Source organism: Lepidochelys kempii, chromosome 2 (assembly GCF_965140285.1).
Source record: "Lepidochelys kempii isolate rLepKem1 chromosome 2, rLepKem1.hap1, whole genome shotgun sequence".
NCBI classification, from domain to species: Eukaryota; Metazoa; Chordata; order Testudines; family Cheloniidae; genus Lepidochelys; species Lepidochelys kempii.
The window spans coordinates 272,454,022-272,473,539 of record NC_136381.1 but is presented as its reverse complement, the minus strand read 5'-3'; the positions used below and the strand labels follow the sequence as shown (position 1 = coordinate 272,473,539).

Below are 19,518 nucleotides of genomic sequence, written 5' to 3'. Positions count from 1 at the left end.
TTGATCTACAAAAAGAAAAGGAGGACTTGTGGCACTTTAGAGACTAACAAATTTATTTCAGCATAAGCTTTCGTGAGCTCCAGCTCACTTCATTGGATGCATGTAGTGATCTAGACAGTTTTGAAGCTGCTGCTAACCAGATCCCAGGGGCTCCATGTCCCCATTTTTCCTTTCAGCTTTTCCAATTTTCACCAAAATCAACAGGGTTCTAGCCATTGATCCCTAGAATATTCCCTGAAATTTTAAAATTGATCAGATGCACTGTTCAAAAGTTAGTGCATTACTAACAAACAGAGAAATGCCATCAAGTTGAGAATAAGGCCTCATTTTGCTTGGCAAGTTATTTTGGTGCTGACAGAATTTTCTTGAGGAACACAAGTGAGAGAAGAGAAATGGTGATTTTTCAACAGTTTGTACCTCAGCTAAATGGGAGAAAGAAAAAGCAGTTCTCCAGCTACAGGATTTTCCCCTTGCCATATCTCAAAAACCTGCTGCAAGTGTTCATGTTTCTCAATAAACGGTAACAAGAATTTTTTATAATAAAAAGTATTAGACATCCTAATACAGTGGTTGCTGTCAAGTCCCCCTATAATGTCCCCTCCTCCTTTCTCTCTATTAATTTACTCACATAGCTTCAATTACCATCTGTACACAAATAAATCATAGATCTACCTCTTTACACCCATTCTGTCTTTGTCCATCCTGTCCTTCATAAGGCCCCTGTCTCTCTAATGTCTCTCTGGGAGTGTCTCACCATAAGATTAAATTTAATGTGGCCCAAACTGAACTCTGGTCTTTCTTCCAAACCCTCCCCACTACTGCAAATCTCCATTGACAATACCACCATTTTCTCCCTATTACTCCAGGCCCATAACCTGTAAGGCAGCTTTGACTCTGGCTCTCCCTTGTCCATCCAGGCTACATCCTAATGTTGCTCCTCCTTCCTTCAAAACTCCATTTCTCTCTATCCTCACAATGGAAGTTCTCATCATCTCCTGTCTTGGTCATTGTGACTTCTTCCTCTCCAACCTCCCTCACACCCACATTACCTCCCAGCAGTGCAATTACAACAAAACACTGCTGCTGAGAGTCTTCAGAGTCAGGCACTCTGACTGTGTCACCTCCCCAGGACCTTTGAATTCATCCACTGCACCAAGTTCAAGCTTCTTGTCCTTTCTGCTCTTGTTTCTTATCATATCGCCCCGCTGTTCTGTCAGTCTTGCTCCTTTCTCCTCCAACTATCTTTTCACCTTTTTCCACATTGCCACTTACACTTGGAATGCACCGCTCTCTGCTGATCTGCAAGCCTTCTATCTTTGCCACCTTCAAATCCCTCCACGACCTCCTTTTGCCATAGGGAATTAGCAAAGTAATTATGTACAAGTAGAACTGGATAGTCGATACTTTACAATAAACTCTCCCTACATGATGTGTGCCTTCTTAGACTGCAAGCTCTTCAGGATAGACTTTTTCTCCTTGAACCAAGAAGTTTGGGGTACCACTACAAAATACGAGTCACAATACATATATTCAGCTCCTAGGAACCACACACAGACAAACAGCCTTGACCTAACCAAGATTAATATACTTTACTGAATATACTTGCACAGTAAACATGGTTACTACTACCTAAAAATCAAAGATCATAGTTAGGGTCATAGCAACAGAAATATTCAGTAAATATTTCTGTTCCGTATTTGGGGAAAAACAGATGATATAGTCATACCAGATGATGATGACACACTTTCCATTCCAATAATATCTCAGGAGGATGTTAAACAACAGCTGTTAAAATTAGACATTTTGAAATCAGCAGGTCCAGATAACTTGCAACCAAGAGTTTCAAAAGAGCTGGTAGAGGAGCTGACCATTAATGTTGCTTTTCAATAAGTCTTGGAACACTGGGGAAGCTCCAGAAGACTGGAAGAAAGCTAATGCTGTGCCAATATTTTTAAAAGGTAAACAGGATGACCCAGGTAATTATAGGCCTGTCAGCCAATGGAGTGGCTGATATGGTACTCAATAAAAAAATTACAGGGGAATAATATAATCAGCGCCAATCAACATGGGTCATGAGAAAATAGATCCTGTCAAACTAACCTGATACCTTTTTTAATTAGATTACAAGTTTGATAAAGGCAAGTGTATTTCTAGTGAGGTCATGTATGGATTGATTCTTGGCCCTACGCTATTTAACATTTTTATCAATGACATGAAAGAAAACAAAATATCACTGATAAAAGTGTGCAGATGACACAAAAATTGGGAGAGTGGTAGGTAAATAATGAAGAGGACAGGTCACTTATAGAGAGTGATCTGGATCACTTGGTAAGCTGGGTATAAACAAACAATTTTAATATGGCTAAACGCAAATGTATACATCTAGAACCAAAGAAGGTAGGCCATATTTACAAGATTACAGAATCATAGGGTTAGAAGAGACCGTAAGGGTCACCTAAATCTACCTCCCACCTGCCAAGATGCAGGATTTTGTGTGTCTAAACTATCCAAGACAGATGGCTATCCAGCCTCCTTTTGAAAACCTCCAGTGAAGGAGTTTCCACAACCTCCCTAGGCACTCTGTTCCATTGCCCTACTGTTCTTTCAGTTAGGAAGTTTTTCCTGAGATTTAATCTAAATCTGCTATGCTGTAGTATGAACCCATTGCCTCTTGTCCTACCCCCTGTGGCCAGAGAGAACAACTTTTCTCCATCTTTTTTATGGCAGCCTTTCAAGTACCTGAAGATTGCTATCATGTCCCCCCTTAATCTCCTCTTTTCCAAACTAACCATACCCAGTTCCTTCAGCCTTTGGTAATATAGCTTGCATTCCATCTCTTTAATCATCTTTGTTGCTCACCTATGGATCCTTTTCAGTTTCTCTACATCCTTTCTATACACTGGTGACAAAATTGGACACAGTACTCCTGCGGAGACCTAACCAGAGCTAAGCAGAGTGGTATTATCACCTCCCATGACTTGCATGCTATGCCTCTGTTAATGCAATCTAAAATTGCATTTGCTTTTTTTGCAAAAGCATCGCATTGCTGACTCACATTTAGGATGTGGAGGCGCATCAGATAACTGGTCACAGAGCAAGATACAGCCCAAAATCCACGTGGCTACTGTTTGTGACGATAATGCTTGTCCCTTCATCTGTTCAACTCAGGCCACGAACAGCCTAGGTGACCTCCTACGGGCATTGTTTTCTGAACATCAATGGCCAACATACATCCAGTAAATGGAGTCTCTGATCCTCACTGATGGTATGAGACTTAGGGGAAAAAAACACAGGTAAGTGTATAGTCTGATTCAGGTGGAAGTCTGAGATTACTTTGGGAACAAATTTAGGGTGTAGTCTCAGTGAAACCTTATCCTTATGGAATACAGAGTATGGTGGATTGGCCATAATGGCCCCAAATTTGCCTACCCTTCTAGCCAAAGTGATGGCCACCAAGAAGATGACCTTCATAGATAAATGGGAAAGTGAACATGTCACTAGTGGTTCAAATGGTAATTTATTTAGCCCAACCTACAAGGGAGGCATCTTTAATTAGTATCTTCTGAGGAGGTGGCAGAACAAAAGGAACTCCTATGCATAACTGTTCTCTGCCCTGCCACCAAGCTAGAGAGTCTTGTACCCTGGGAGGCATAATGTGCCTGCTTGGCACATATACCATTCAAAGCCAGGCCTGTAGACAGCCAAGTCAGAACCTCATGAACAGTGTCACATACGTGCAAAATGCCATGTGACCCAGGAGGAAGAGGCATGATCAAACCAATGTTTGTGGGCTATTTCTGACATGACTGATCAGGATGTTCACAGAAATCTGTCCATAAGGAGGTAAGCTCTGGCCATGGTTGAGACTAGAGTTCCTGCAATTAATTCTATGATCTGTGTTGGAGCTAAAATGGACTATTCTACATTCAGGCAGATTCCTAGTGATGTTAGAAGATTGAAGGGATATGAGAGTGATATCACTACTTCCCAACAAGACATTCTTGTCAGAAGCCACTTGTCTAGGTATGGAAATGGTTGCATCAGAAGTGAGCTGCCACTATGGAAGGCACCTTTGTAAATACACTGGCCGCCGCTGCCAGTCCAAAAGGAAGCACCCTGTACTGACAGTAGTTCACATCTACCGTGAACCTCAGAAACCTCAGGGGATGTCCACATGAAAACAGGCAACTTTTACATTGAGAGCTGTGAACCATTCATTTCTGTTTGGTGAGAGTGTTACCATCCTGAATCTTAGTTTTTGGATAAAGACACTGCGGAGCTGGAGTCTAATATCTGTCTTCATCCTCCTTTCTTCTTGGGTATTAGGAAATATTTGGAATATAATCCCTTTCCCCGATGTTGAGGTGGTACTAGCTCTATGGCTCCCCAGAAGTAAGTCGCCATATCTTCTGTAGGAGAATCATCTCTTGAGAGTGGTCCCTGAAAAGGGACAGGTAACTTTATGGTGTAACCAAGATGGACAGTATGGAGAACCCATTTTTCCATTTTTATCTTCTGCTATATATGGGAAAATTGAGCTAGGTGGCCACCAAAATGAATCTTGGAGCCTGGAGGACCTGGCACTTGGGTGGGTTTGCAGCTCTCGAAGATCCTGTTGAAAGTACTTCTTGATGGGCAGTTGTGGCTGGAAAAAAGCACTATGCTTGTTCCCCTGTATCCACTGACTCTTTCGTGGTGATTCACACCCTCTTTGGTGAAAAAATACCTGTGATGCCTCATCTGGAGTACTGTGTCCAGTTTTGGGCCCCACACTACAAGAAGGATGTGGATAAATTGGAGAGAGTCCAGCGAAGGGCAACAAAAATGATTAGGGGTCTGGAACATGGGGTCAAGTTGCAGTGGGGAAGGTTTAGATTGGATATTAGGAAAAACTTTTTCACTAAGAGGGTGGTGAAACACTGGAATGCGTTACCTAGGGAGGTGGTAGAATCTCCTTCCTTAGAGGTTTTTAAGGTCAGGCTTGACAAAGCCCTGGCTGGGATGATTTAACTGGGAATTGGTCCTGCTTCAAGCAGGGGGTTGGACTAGATGACCTTCTGGGGTCCCTTCCAACCCTGATATTCTATGATTCTATGATTCTATGTTGGTCGATCCTTATAAGATAGCTTTGCGTATTTCCTTTTGGGTGATGGGGTATATATATCCAGGGAACAGAGGGGGTTGCCCTTGAGTCCTTTAATGAGTGCATCCAATGAAGTGAGCTGTAGCTCATGAAAGCTTATGCTCACATAAATTGGTTAGTCTCTAAGGTGCCACAAGTACTCCTTTTCTTTTTGCGAATACAGACTAACATGGCTGCTACTCTGAAACCTGTCATTAATGAGTGCAATGACTCATCAGTTTTTTGCCTGAACAAGTAGACCTCCTCAAAGAGAAAATCTTCAGCAGTGGACTGTATTTCCTTAGGGAAACCTGAAGAATGAATTCAGGACTCCTTTGCATACCAATAGCCATCCATCTAAAGCACAGGTTCCCAAACTTTTTGCCTGTGTGAGCTCATTTTAAAACAAACCGATTCCTGTGACCCCAGACAGCAACGAAGCAAGTAATTACACATTCAGTACATTATTTAATGCAATGTACTGTGACACAATGTTGTGACAAAGTTTCTTGAAGTCCAGCAGCAATCGTACAATGGTAGAAATCGCACATCTAATCTTCGAGGTGACATCAGTGGTAGAGCAATATTGAGAATTGATGGATACTAGTGCACTGAATCCAGCTTCACACAAATATGTGCTTGCGAATGGCACAATCCGTTTCAATGCATGCACTGAGTGTGCAGGACATTCATTCTCTTCTGGAGTTCTGGTTCACTGTCAAGAAAGTTGGTCATATGTTCCTTGCAAGAATCAATTGCAGAAAATGTTGATGAGCTGTTTGATTTCAGCTGCTGGCAAACCCATAGCATCAAGCTTGCACTGAAAGGGATTTTGCACCCAGTCATATTTTGTCATCTCAAGTCGGGAAAAAGGATGCAAACTGTACCTCCAGCCGACTAAGATGCTCAGCCATCACTGTATGGGAGGCTGAATAATTTCCTTATTAGCCAGGAAGTTGCAAATCTGCGGGAAGCAGTCATAGTTTGTCTTCAAGAGATTATTCTTCCAGAACACAAATTTCTTCATGAATTCTGTGAAGGATGTGGGTGTATTAAATACACTCAGTTCCCAAATATGTCTTTGACATAGGGACATCTTCCTTTGGTCACAGAAAATCAACAAATTCACTCTTTTTGCAGAACATTGCATAGGCACACAACTTGTCTCTCAGCTCAAAAAAATTATCCCAGTACTTTTCCTCTTGAGAGTCAACAAGCTTCAGCATGGAACTGTAGTAACCCTGGCCCTGGAACTAGCACCTGTTGCAGCTGTGATGCAGCATCATAAAATGCTTTCTTGGGAGGAGAGATAGCCAACGAGAGGCAGCTCGAGCTGGGGAGGAGGCTTGGAATCTGCTGGAAGGGGGCAGTTGGAAAAAAAGCTGTTAGAGAAAGAGGGAAGGAGAAGAACTTAGATGCTGATATAGCAGATGAACTGGAGCTAGGGTAGGAGGAGAATAAAAGTAGGAGACTGGGAAGTGAGGAGGAGGAAGGAAGGAAGGAAACTAGAAAAGGTTTCAGGTCAGGAGAAGCAGAAAAAGCTAGAGCTGGGTACGTGAACATACACTATTAGAGAAGGGAAGTAGAGAGAAATAAAATCTACAGACATACTGGAGAGAGAGAATCAAGAAAAACACTAAAAGGAAATATAATTGGTGAAAAAGTGAATTGATCAAAAAGCTGTGTTAGATTAAAACAAATCCTGAAAACTGTAAACGAGAAACCCTCCCACACAGTATACGAACAGAGAGAATGACTGTTTGAACATCTATTGAAGAAATACAGTAAAAAGGTGTCTAATGGACAAGTGAGGGCCCACTGGGTGAAGAAACCCCACTTGTGGATATACTCAGTGAAAAGAGGTACAGCCACAGGAACGCTGAATCTAAGGAGCACTTCCAAGACGGACAGGACAGCAAGAATGGAGATGGACATACAGGGAGAACAGAGGTTTAAAAAGCCAGCTCCTAAGCAACCAGAGGAACTAGCGAACAGGAGCAGCTGACAGGAGTTTTGTGAGGGAGTTTAGAAACAGTGTGGGAGTGTTAGATACACCTGATTAACATTCTCTAAACTTAGAGCAATAAACTCCCCCACCCGTGGGGGGAAAAAGATCAACAAACAAAACCCAACCAAAAAAGCTGCACGAGTACAGAGAATGGAGGCAGAAATCCAGCAGTAGAATGGGGGCTATCCAGTTTATTGCACTGAATCCAGCATGTATGATTACCTGCGCTGTGGCCAGGTGGTGTCTGTGTGCATTCGGTGCAAGGAGCTCCTGGCCCTCAGAGACCAAGTACAGGCTCTGGAGACCAGGATGTCAGAACTAGAAGAGCTAAGAGACACTCAGGTACATAGATGAGACTTTCCAGGACACAGTAGAGTGGTCCCACCCCCAGTCTGACAGCCTCTGTGCAGTTGTGGGGGGATGAAGGTCTTGGGGAAGGAGAACATCAAGCTGGAATGGAGGGAAATAATCCCATAGTAGGGATCCTCCTTCCAGATGATGTCATGGTATCCTCTTGCACTGAGGTACTTCTCTGGAGGAGGGAATCCCAAGTATTAGGAAGAGACAAGTAATAGTAGCAGCTGAATCGATCATTAGAAATATCGATAGCTGGATTCTTGAGGACGGGGAGACCTGCATGGTGGATTGTCTGCCAGAGGCAAAGGTTGCAAATCTCTCGAGACATCTAGACAGGCTTATGTGTAGTGCTGGGGAGGAGCTGGTGGTCATGGTACATATAGTTACCAATGACATATGGAAAGCTAGGAGAGAGCCTTGGAAGCCAAATTTAGGCTGCTAGGTAAGCGCTTGAAGTGCAGTACCTCCATCGTAGCATTATCTGAAATGCTTCAAGCTCCATGCACAGGGCCAGTTAGACAGGTAGAAATGTAGAGACGCAATGCAAGGATGAGACAATTGTGTAGGAAGGAGCGGGCTAGATTTATTAGGAACTGAGAATCTTTAGGCTCCACCTAAACTAAAATGGAACCAGATTGCTGGCATGTAAAATCAAAAAAATTTATAGAGGAGTTTTTAAACTAAGGGATGGGGGAAAGCCGACAGGTGTGAAGAAGCACATGGTTCAGACAGAGACATCCCTTGGGGAGGATCAATTAATGGGGATTCCTTATATCCTAGGAAGGAGGAGAGAATGGAATTTGATAAGTACAGGTGGGAGCTGAAGAGAAACAGTCAAATGAAAACGAGTTCCATTCAATTACATTCTCAGGATCCCCAAAAGAGCAGCCAGCACCAAGTGTCAAATCAGGGGCAAACTGAGGTAAGGAGTAGCCAAAGAGTTCATAGCCAGTTCCAGGCCAGGGACAATACTGAGGATCAGAGTGCAAGTCAGGTTTCAGAGTCCGAATCAGGAGGTGATATCCAAAACAAGCTGAGGTCAAGCCAGGAGTTCAAGAGCACGGTCATGGCCACTACAGAAGATCCATGTTGTTGCTTAGACCCTTCCTGGAACACCCTTTGGGTTTATATAGGACAGGGAGCAAATCAGGAGCCTTGGGGCTGCTGCCTGCCAAACCCTGAGGTAGAACTTGCCCTGGTCTGTGTCCACAGCAGGTCATGGGAAGTGGAACACAGGTTAGTTAGAGCTGCCACTGTGTGGCAGCCTGCAGATTAACTGCTTGGTAGCATTGCAGGCCTGAGTTCTAGACCCATGGGGCCTTACTTACGTCACATGAAGGCAGACAGCTAAGAAGTGACAAGTTTTATAGCGTATGTATACAAATGCTAGCAGTCTAAATACTAAGATGGGTGAACGTGAGTGCCTGGTATTAAACGAAAATATTGGTATAATAGGGATCACAGAAACTTGGTGAAATGATGATACTTAATGGGCCGTGGTAATAGCAGGGTACAGAATATATAGGAATGACAGAGTAAATTGTGCTGCTAGAGGAGTGGCACTATATGTGAAAGAGAGCATAGACTTAAACATAGAAAAATCTTAAATTAATCAAACTCTGCCACAGAATCTCTCTGGACAGAATTTCCATGCTTGAATAAGAAGAATATAGCAGTAGGGATATATTACCGACCACCTGACCAGGATGGTGATGGTAATTATGAAATGCTCTGGGAGATTACAAAGGTTATAAAAATAGAAAATTCAATAATAATGGGAGATTTTGACTATCCCCGTACTGACTGGACAAGTGTCACTTCAGGACAGGATGCATATATAAAGTTTCTTGACACCATAAGTTACTGCTTCTTGGAGCAGTGAGTCCTGGAACCACAAGAGAGGAGGTAATTCTTGATTTAGTCCTAAGTGGAGCACAGAACCTGGTCCCAAGAGATTAATATAGCTGAACCACTTGGTAATAGCAACAATAATATAATTAAATTTAACATCCTGGGGGGTGTGGTGGGGGGGAGGACGACACACCAGAGTAGCTGACCACGGTAGCATTTAACTTCAGAAAGAGGACTACACAAAAATGAGGAAGGTACTTAAACAGAAATTAAAAAGGTACAGTCACAAAAGTGAAATGCCTGCAAGCTGCATGAAAACTTTTAAAAAACATCATAATAGAGACTCATATTAAATGTTTACCCCAAATAAAAAACATAGTAAGAGGACCATAAAATTGCCACCATGGCTAAACAATAAAGTAAAAGAAGCAGTTAGAGGCAAAAAGGCATCCTTTAAAAACTGAAACTCAAATCCTACTGAGGAAAATAGAAAAGAGCATAAATTCATAGAATCATAGAATATCAGGGTTGGAAGGGACCTCAGGAGGTCACCTAGTCCAACCCCCTGCTCAAAGCAGGGCCAATCCCCAATTAAATCATCCCAGCCAGAGCTTTGTCAAGCCTGACCTTAAAAACTTCTAAAGAAGGAGATTCTACCACCTCCCTAGGTAACGCATTCCAGTGTTTCACCACCCTCCTAGTGAAAAAGTTTTTCCTAATATCCAATCTAAACCTCCCCCACTGCAACTTGAGACCATTACTCCTTGTCCTGTCATCTTCTACCACTGAGAACAGTCTAGATCCATCCTCTTTGGAACCCCCTTTCAGGTAGTTGAAAGCAGCTATCAAATCCCCCCTTATTCTTCTCTTCTGCAGACTAAACAATCCCAGTTCCCTCAGCCTCTCCTCATAAGTCATGTGTTCCAGACCCCTAATCATTTTTGTTGCCCTTCGCTGGACTCTCTCCAATTTATCCACAACCTTCTTGTAGTGTGGGGCCCAAAATTGGATACAGTATTCCAGATGAGGCCTCACCAAGGTTGAATAGAGGGGAACGATCACATCCCTCGATCTGCTGGCTATGCCCCTACTTATACATCCCAAAATGCCATTGGCCTTCTTGGCAACAAGGGCACACTGTTGACTCATATCCAGCTTCTCGTCCACTGTCATCCCTAGGTCCTTTTCCACAGAACTGCTGCCTAGCAGCATTCTGGCAAGGCAAGTGTAAAAGTATAATTAGGCAGGACAAAAAAAGAATTTGAAGAGCAACTAGCAAAACACTCAAAAACAAACAGCCAAAAAAATTTAAATACATCATAAGTAAGAAGTGGGCCAAACAATCAGCAGGGCCACTGGACAATCAAGGTGCTAAAGGAGCACTCGAGGAAGATAAGGCCATTGTGGAGAAGCTAAAAGAATTCTTTGCATCAGTCTTCACTGCCAAGGATGTGAGGAAGAGTCCCACACCTGAGCCATTCTTTTTAGGTGACAAATCTGAGGAACTATTCCTGATTGAGGTGTCACTAGAGAAGACTTCGGAACAAACTGATAAATTACACAGTAATAAGTCACCAGGATCAAATGGAACCTAAGAGTTCTGAAGGAACTCAAATGTGAAATTGCAGAACTATTAAGTGTGGTTTGTAACTTATCATTTAAATCAGCTTCTGTATCAGATGCCTGGAGGGTAGTGAATGTGACGCCAAGTTTTAAAAAGGGCTCCAGAGGCAATCCCAGCAATTAGGGTACGTCTACACAGCAAAGAAAAACCTGCGACTGACCCATGCTAGCTGACTCAGGCTCATATGGCTCAGTCTGCAGGGCTGTTTCATTGCTGTGTAGACTTTTGGGCTCGGGCTGGAGCCCAGACTCTAGGACCCTGCAGGGTGGAAGCCTCCCAGAGCCCAGGCGCCAGACTGAGCCCAGAAATCTACACAGCAATGAAACAGCCCCACAGCCCAAGCCCCATGTGCCCAACTCAGCTGGCACAGGCCAGTCACGGGTTTTTCTTTGCTTACAGGTTGGTAAATCTAACTTCAGTACCAGGCAAACTGGCTGAAACTATAGTAAAGGACAGAATTATCAGAAATATAGATGAATACGATTTGTTGGGGAAAAGTCAACATGGCTTTTGTAAATGGATATCATGCCTCACCAGTCTCTTAGAATTCTTTGAGGGAGTCAACAAATATGTGGACAAGAGTGATCCAGCGGATATAGTGTACTTGGACTTTCAGAAAGCCTTTGAAAAGGTCCCCCACCAAAGGCTCTTAAGCAAAGTAAGCAGTCATAGGATGAGAGGGAAGGTCTTCTCTTGGATCAGTAACTGGTTAAAAGATAGGAAACCAAGGGTAGGAATAAAAGGTCGGTTTTCACAGTGGAGAGAAGTACATAGTGGGACACACACCGCACCCCCACCCCAAGGATCTGTTCTGGGACGAGTGCTGTTCAACCCATTCATAAATTATCTGGAAAAAGGTGTAAACAGTGAGGTGGCAAAATTTGTAGATGATATAAAACTACTTAATAAAGTCAAGTCCAAAACAGACTGTAAAGAGCTACAAAGGGATCTCTCAAAACTGGGTGACTGGGCAACAAAATAGCAGATGAAACTCAATGTTAGTAAATGCAAAGTAATGCACATGGGAACACATAATCCCAACTATACATATGGAATGATGGGATCTAAATTAGTTGTTACCACTCAATAGAGAATTCTTGGAGTCATTGTGGATAATTCTCTGAAAACACCCACTCAATGTGCAGTGGAAGTCAAAAAAGCGAACAGAATGTTGGGAATCATTAGGAAAGGGATAGATAAGAAGACAGAAGATATCACATTGCCTCTGTATAAATTCATGGTATGCCCATATCTTGAATACTGCGTGCAGATGTGCCCCATCTCAAAAAAGATATTTTGGAATTGAAAAAGGTTCAGAAAACGGCAATAAAAATTATTAGAGGTATGAAACAACTTCTGCATAAGGAGAGATTAATAAGATTGGGAATTTTCATCTTGGAACAGAAACGGCTAAGGGAGGATATGATAGAGTTCTATAAAATCATGACTGGTGTGGAGAGAGTAAATAAGGAAAAGTTATTTACGCGTTCTCATAACACAAGAACTAGGGGTCACCAAATGAAATTAATAGGCAGAAGGTTTAAAACAAACAAAAGGAAGTATTTCTTAGAATCATAGAATATCAAGGTTGGAAGGGACCTCAGGAGGTTATCTAGTAACCCCCTGCTCAAAGCAGGACTTATCCCCAACTAAATCATCCCAGCCAGGGCTACGTCAAGCCTGATCTTAAAAACCTCTAAGGAAGGAGATTCCACCACCTTCCCAGGTAACCCATTCCAGTGTTTCACCACCCTCCAAGTGAAAAAGTTTTTCCTAATATCCAACCTAAACCTCCCCCACTACAACTTGAGACCATTACTCCTTGTTCTGTCATCTGGTACCACTGAGAACAGTCTAGATCCATCCTCTTTGGAACCCCCTTTCAGGTAGTTGAAAGCAGCTGTCAAATCCCCCCTCATTCTTCTCTTCTGCAGACTAAATAATCCCAGTTCCCTCAGCCTCTCCTCATAAATTATGTGCTCCAGCCCCCTAATCATTTTTGTTGCCCTCCGCTGGACTCTTTCCAATCTCTCCACATCCTCTTGCATTGTGGGGCCCAAAACTGGACACAGTACTCCAGATGAGGCTTCAGCAATGCCGAATAGAGGGGAATGATCACATCCCTCGATCAGCTGGCAACGCTCCTACTTATACAGCCCAAAATGTCGTTAGCCTTCTTGGCAACAAGGGCACACTATTGACTATCCAGCTTCTCATCCACTGTAACCCCTAGGTCCTTTTCTGCAGAACTGCTGCCTAGCCATTAGGTCCCTAGTCTGTAGCAGTGCATGGGATTCTTCCAGTCCTAAGTGGAGGACTCTGCACTTGTCCTTGTTGAAACTCATCAGATTTCTTTTGGCCCAATCCTCTAATTTGTCTAGGGCCCTCTGTATCATATCCCTACCCTCCAGCGTATCTATCTCTCCTCCCAGTTTAGTGTCATCTGCAAACTTGCTGAGGGTGCAATCCACGCCATCGTCCAGATCATTAATGAAGATATTGAACAAAAACGGCCCCAGGACCAACCCTTCGGGTACTCTGCTTGAGACCAGCTGCCAACTAGACATGGAGCCATTGATCACTACCCGTTGAGCCTGATGATCTAGCTTTCTATCCACCTTATAGTCCATTCATCCAGCCCATACTACTTTAACTTGCTGGCAAGAATACTGTGGGAGACCGTATCAAAAGCTTTGCTAAAGTCAAGGAATAACACGTCCACTGCTTTCCCCTCATCCACAGAGCCAGTTATCTCATCATAGAAGGCAATTAGGTTAGTCAGGCATGACTTGCCCTTGGTGAATCCATGCTGACTGCTCCTGATCACTTTCCTCTCCTCTAAGTTATTCAAAAAGTCAACCTGTACAACTCTTTGCTAGAGGATGTTGTGAAGACCAAGCCTATAACAGGTTCAAAAAAGAACTAGATAAATTCATAGAGGATAGGTCCATCAATGGCGATTACTCGGGATGGGCAGCGATGGTCCCCAGAATTGCACACAGTGTTCCAGATGAGGTCTAATGGTACCAACACTTTACTGATGTATCTTAGGACCGCATTAGCCTTTTTCATAGCCACATCACATTGGCAGCTCATAATCATCCTGTGATCAACCAATACACTCAAGTTTTGATCCTCCTCTGTTACTTCCAACTGAGACGTCCCCAGTTTATAGCAAAAAATTCTTTGTTAGACCCTACATGCATGACTTTGCACTATTATATTTCATCCCATTTCTATTACTCCAGTTTACAAAGTCATCCAGATCTTCTTGTATGATATTCCGGTCCTCCTCTGTATTGACCATACCTCCCAACTTTGTGTCATCCTGCAATTTTATTAGCACACTCCCACTTTTTGTGCCAAAGTAATAAAAATGTTAGGTAAGACTGGTCCCAAGACTAGTCCCTGAGGAACTCCACTCGTAACCTCTCTCCAGCCTGACAGTTCATCTTAACGTTCTTATGTACAGCCAAGGACAGGAAAAGTTGATTCTTCTCTGAAGTGACACTTTATATTGTGGAGTAATCTCTTTGTTCTTGTTAACAACAATGCATTTGGTATTAACTGCACAGAGAAAGGAAGAGTAGTGTGTACAAGTTTGTAAAGGTTAATGTGTTGGTAACCTTTTTTTTATTATTATAAGTAGCAAGTACTTGGTAATGTTCTATATGATTTATGCTCCTTATACAATTTTTGGATTTTCCCTTGCAAAGTTCTAAAAATTTAAAAGCATCAGGGGTAGCCGTGTTAGTCTGTATCTGCAAAAACAACAAGGAGTCCAATGGCACCTTGAAGACTAACAGATTTATTTGGGCATAAGCTTTCGTGGGTAAAAAAAACACTTCTCCAGATGCATGGAGACCAATTTAAAAGTATCCCTTTAGTCTTGTTTGCCTTTGCCTCTTCACAGTTAGCATAGTTTAGCTTAACTATGTCACTCCAGAACAACAATGCATCATGATTGCACCCCAAAATTTCACCCTGTTTTGCAAACAGACATGTGTGAAGAGGCTGAGTCTTGATGTAGTTCACAATGGATAAGACCTGCTGCAAGACTTCACCTAGCTCTTGACTCAAAGCTTTATATGACAGTTGCTTTCTGTGAATCTTGCAGTGAGTCCACACAGCAGACAGCAACTTTCTTTACCAAGATGCACAGACCTGCCTTGTAGCCTGGGATAGACTGAACTCTATCTGTGCAAAAGCCCACCCTGCAATCACATGGGATATTTTTGTCTTACATGTAGCACATTGAATATTCCTTATACCATCTAATGTCCAGGAAGAGATAGACAGAACAGAATGTCTGAGAATTGCATGCTCCCATATATACAGCACAAAAGCCAAGAAACATTCATAACGACCTTAAGTACTCATATTAACTTGAAGAGCCAAAGCATCTGTGTTTTTCAAAAGCTTCACCAGCGTGTTTTCCTGATCTGCAGCTATTGCCTCCTTCCTTCACTTCACTGAGTGGTTGGAGAGTCTCATGGCTTTGAGTTTGTTTGCCTCAGTTTCCACACACATTACCTTCAACATACTGTTGCCAAAAGGCAAAATCAAAAATCTCTGCAATTGGTGTGACGCTTCTTGGCCTGTGCAATACAGTAACTTACCTCAAATGATGTCTTTTGAACTTGGTCAGAGATAGAAATGGCTCTCTTGAATTGCATTTGTTGAGGCAAAAATTCTTCTTTCAAGCACCGGAAAAATGACCTTGTTTTTTCTCTGTATTCCTTGTGAAGGGTTTCCAAGTGTCATTTAAGTTTACTAGGCTTCATACTTTCCCTAGATAACACTGTGTGACAGCAGACATTTTCTCCTTTCTTCATTCTTGACAAAAACACAGGTAATGCCATACTCAAGATAAGCTTTATCATATTAGCAAACGCGTTCCCCACATTCTTGTTTTTTGTTCATAACTACATCAGACTCACTGCTGGTGGTTGCACCAGATGCTCTGCATAGAAATGAGTCCATTGTGCCTCTTCTATCACAAATCAGAATGCACAATTCACTGTTAAGCAAGTAAGATCAGGAGTTAAGAAGGCCATGTGTGGTGATACCAGGGCAGCACAGAGTCAGTAGCTTACACTTATTCTTTATTGAGTGCGAACAGAGTGCTCAGGATGGCAGAGAAAAAGATATGGACTCTCACAAGCCACTGCAGACTCCCATCTCAGAAAATGCTAGCACAGGCTCCTACCAGCTCAAGCACAGAGGATGCTTTCTTGACAAGGCTGCTGCTCCCAGATTATAAGGATCTTCTGGGTTCAAGTCTCAGCTGATCCTTGCACAGCCGGATGGTGTGTATGGTATAAATGGCAAAATGACCTCCACGTAGCCAAGCAGAGGCTGCCATTTTGTAGAGCAAAAAGGCTGTCTCCTCATGGAGTGATACAGCATGTCCAGTGCATGTAAGATCACACTGTGCAGAGGACACTATTTTGTGGATCAAAACGGCATCTGTCACGGAGTCCCCAGGCAGTGCTTTGGAACTGCTCCCTATGAAGCCAGTCAGGACTCTGGTGAAATCTCCTCTCTGTGAGCAGCCTGTCTTCAGGGCAAAAAGCACACACAGCTTCCACCTTCCTGGGTCTGACCTCTGAGCATTCAGCCTCCTCTGCCCCTCCGTGTGCTTCCCACAGCGAGTCCGCCCAGGCAGGGTCCTGGGGAAGCCAGAGGGTCCTGCCCCCCAACTTCGTAGTCAGACGTGATTCTTAGCCAGCCAGTAAAACAGAAGTTTATTAGATGATTCTATTCGACATTGGTGAGGCCTCATCTGGAGTACTGTGTCCAGTTTTGGGCCCCACACTTCAAGAAGGATGTGGATAAATTGGAGAGAGTCCAGCGAAGGGCAACAAAAATGATTAGGGGACTGGAACACATGAGTTATGAGGAGAGGCTGAGGGAGCTGGGATTGTTTAGCCTGCAGAAGAGAAGAATGAGGGGGGATTTGATAGCTGCTTTCAACTACGTGAAAGGGGGTTCCAAAGAGGATGGCTCTAGACTGTTCTCAATGGTAGCAGATGACAGAACGAGGAGTAATGGTCTCAAGTTGCAGTGGGGGAGGTTTAGATTGGATATTAGGAAAAACTTTTTCACTAAGAGGGTGGTGAAACACTGGAATGCGTTACCTAGGGAGGTGGTAGAATCTCCTTCCTTAGAGGTTTTTAAGGTCAGGCTTGACAAAGCCCTGGCTGGGATGATTTAACTGGGAATTGGTCCTGCTTTGAGCAGGGGGTTGGACTAGATGACCTTCTGGGGTCCCTTCCAACCCTGATATTCTATGATAGGAACACGGTCTAAAACAGAGCTTGTAGGTACAGAGAACAGGATCCCTCAGCCGGGTCCATTTTGGGGGGCAGTAAGCCAGACAACCACATCTGCACTTCACTCCATGTCCGCAGCCAGCCCCAACTGACTCGCTCTTCAGCCCCTCCTCCTCTGTGCTTTGTCCCTTTCCTGGGCCAGGAGGTCACCTGATTCCTTTGTTCTCCAACCCTTTAGCTATCACCTTGCAGGGGGGAAGGGCCCAGGCCATCAGTTGCCAGGAGACAGTGTCGGCCATTTATGTACACTGGCCCTTTGGTCTGCAACAATTACACCCCCTTATCCCACCACCTAGGGACTTAAGAAATGCATAGGGGAAACTGAGGCACCCCTACAGCATTCAGAGGAAACATTAAGAACAGTTCCACTTCATCACAGCATCCTCCTCAAGTGTTTGTGAAGCAGATGCAGACACATTTGGAGGTGGACAAAATCATTCTGCTGGGCAAATCTAGCCCATTGAACCTGTGACCCCAGCCGCTGATGGCATGACCCCAGACCCACCATTTGGAAACCACTGATCTAGAGGCAGTATAAACTGCATCTACTGCGGCCCGAAGAGATGATCTGGCTATCACATTACCCCTGTCAATAAGGACTTGGAATAGCGTTCTGTCCTCCAGAGGGAATTTTTTTCTAAATTCCAAAATCTTGCAGTAGTTCATGAACATATATTTCACAAGTAGTGCCTGATAATTGGCTATTTGGAATTGTAGGATGTATTTAGATGTAAATACTTTTCTCCCTCGGAAGTCCAAGTGTCTGGCCTCCTTATCTGAAAGGGTAGATCTTGTGTGTTGTTGCTGATTCCTTTCCATAGCAGCCTGAGCAACCAAGGAGCTGGGGGCAGGATGTATGAAGAGAAATCACTCCTTTGGGTAGAACAAAGTACCTCTTTTCTGCCCTCTTAGGTGTGGGTCCACGTGTTGCTGGAGTGTGCCACACCACTTTGGCCAGGTCTAGGATAATGTCATTGACTGAGAGTGGTCCCTGTACTCTGCAAAATGTCCACGAGTTTGTGGAATGACTCTTGAACTTCCTCAAGGGCAATCTAGAGGGCTTCAGTAACTTTTCTTAACTCTTAAAACTGTGATCGTCTGGTGGAGATGGTGATGCTGGGGCAACCACACAGTCAGAAGACGAAGACGGTACCATTAAATTCGGCTTTTTCCCCCATGGACTCCAGGAGTTCAGGCTGGTGCCCCAGTGGAGATGGATGATAACTGTCTTGATGGGACCATATGAATTCAGGATAATGCACATATTGGTCCTATTGTCCCCAGTAGGGCCAGTAAGAAGGATCCAGCCTGGGTTGAGGTGGACCCCAAGGCATAGAGTACCACTGGTCCAGGAGGTGGCGGGGGATATGCCATCTTACATGATTGTGTTGGGCCCCAAGTGATTCTGGAACCTCTAGCAAGGTGACATCTCTTGGGTGATCACGATCCTTCTCGCATATCAGAATCACCTGACAAAGAAAAAGACAGTTACCTTTTCGGTAACTGGTGTTCTTCAAGATGTCCATTCAACTTAGGTGTGTGTGCTCACCACATACACCAATACCAGAAGATTTTCCCTCAGCAGTATCCATAAGGGACCGGCTCTTGTTCCCCCTGGAGTGGCGTGCGATATATAGGACACTGCTGGTTCCCACCACCCTCACTTCCTTCTTATCAGAAACTCTGACAGTGGGGAAGGAGGACAGATTGTGGAATGGACATGAGCAATACATCTTGAAGAATACCAGTTACGGAAAAGGTAACTTTCTTTTCTTCTTCGAGTACTTGCTCATGTCCATTCAACTTAGGTGACTCCCAAGCAGTACCCGTTAGAGGTGGGTAGGAGTTCACGGACATGTAGATTGCAACACAGCTCTGCCGAACCCAGCGTCGTTTCTGGCCTGCTGAGTGATTGCACAGTGAGCTCTGAACATGTGCACCGAGGACCACATCGTGGCTTGACAGATGTCCTGGATCGGGAAGTGCGCCAGGAAGGCCTCTGAAGATGCCTGCTCTCTGGTCAAGTGGGCTCTGACAATCAGCGGTGGAGGGACTCTCACCAACTCATAGCAGGTCCGAATGCAAGCAGTGATCCAGTTAGAAATCCTCTGCGTGGACACCAGGAGGCCCTTCATCCTATCAGCTGTAGAGATGAAAAGCTGAGTCAACTTACGGAAAGGCTTTGTCCAATCTAGGTAGAAAGCCAGGGCCCTTCTTATGT

General features: G+C 43.8%; 1 protein-coding gene across 11 annotated transcripts in view; it reads right to left on the bottom strand.

Annotated features, from left to right (window-relative positions):
* The window catches only part of SMARCD3 (SWI/SNF related BAF chromatin remodeling complex subunit D3), a 225,019-nt gene that overhangs the window by 151,207 nt on the left and 54,294 nt on the right, over window positions 1–19,518 (bottom strand). For 3 of the 11 annotated variants that reach the window (XM_078851895.1, XM_078851896.1, XM_078851897.1), the window contains one exon: window positions 3,056–3,273. The exons of the other annotated variants lie outside the window; for them this stretch is intronic. In XM_078851895.1, the coding sequence (XP_078708021.1) occupies window positions 3,056–3,076 (21 nt within the window). In that variant the 5' untranslated portion in view covers window positions 3,077–3,273. The remainder of the gene's footprint in view (window positions 1–3,055; window positions 3,274–19,518) is intronic. 11 annotated transcript variants of the gene reach the window in all.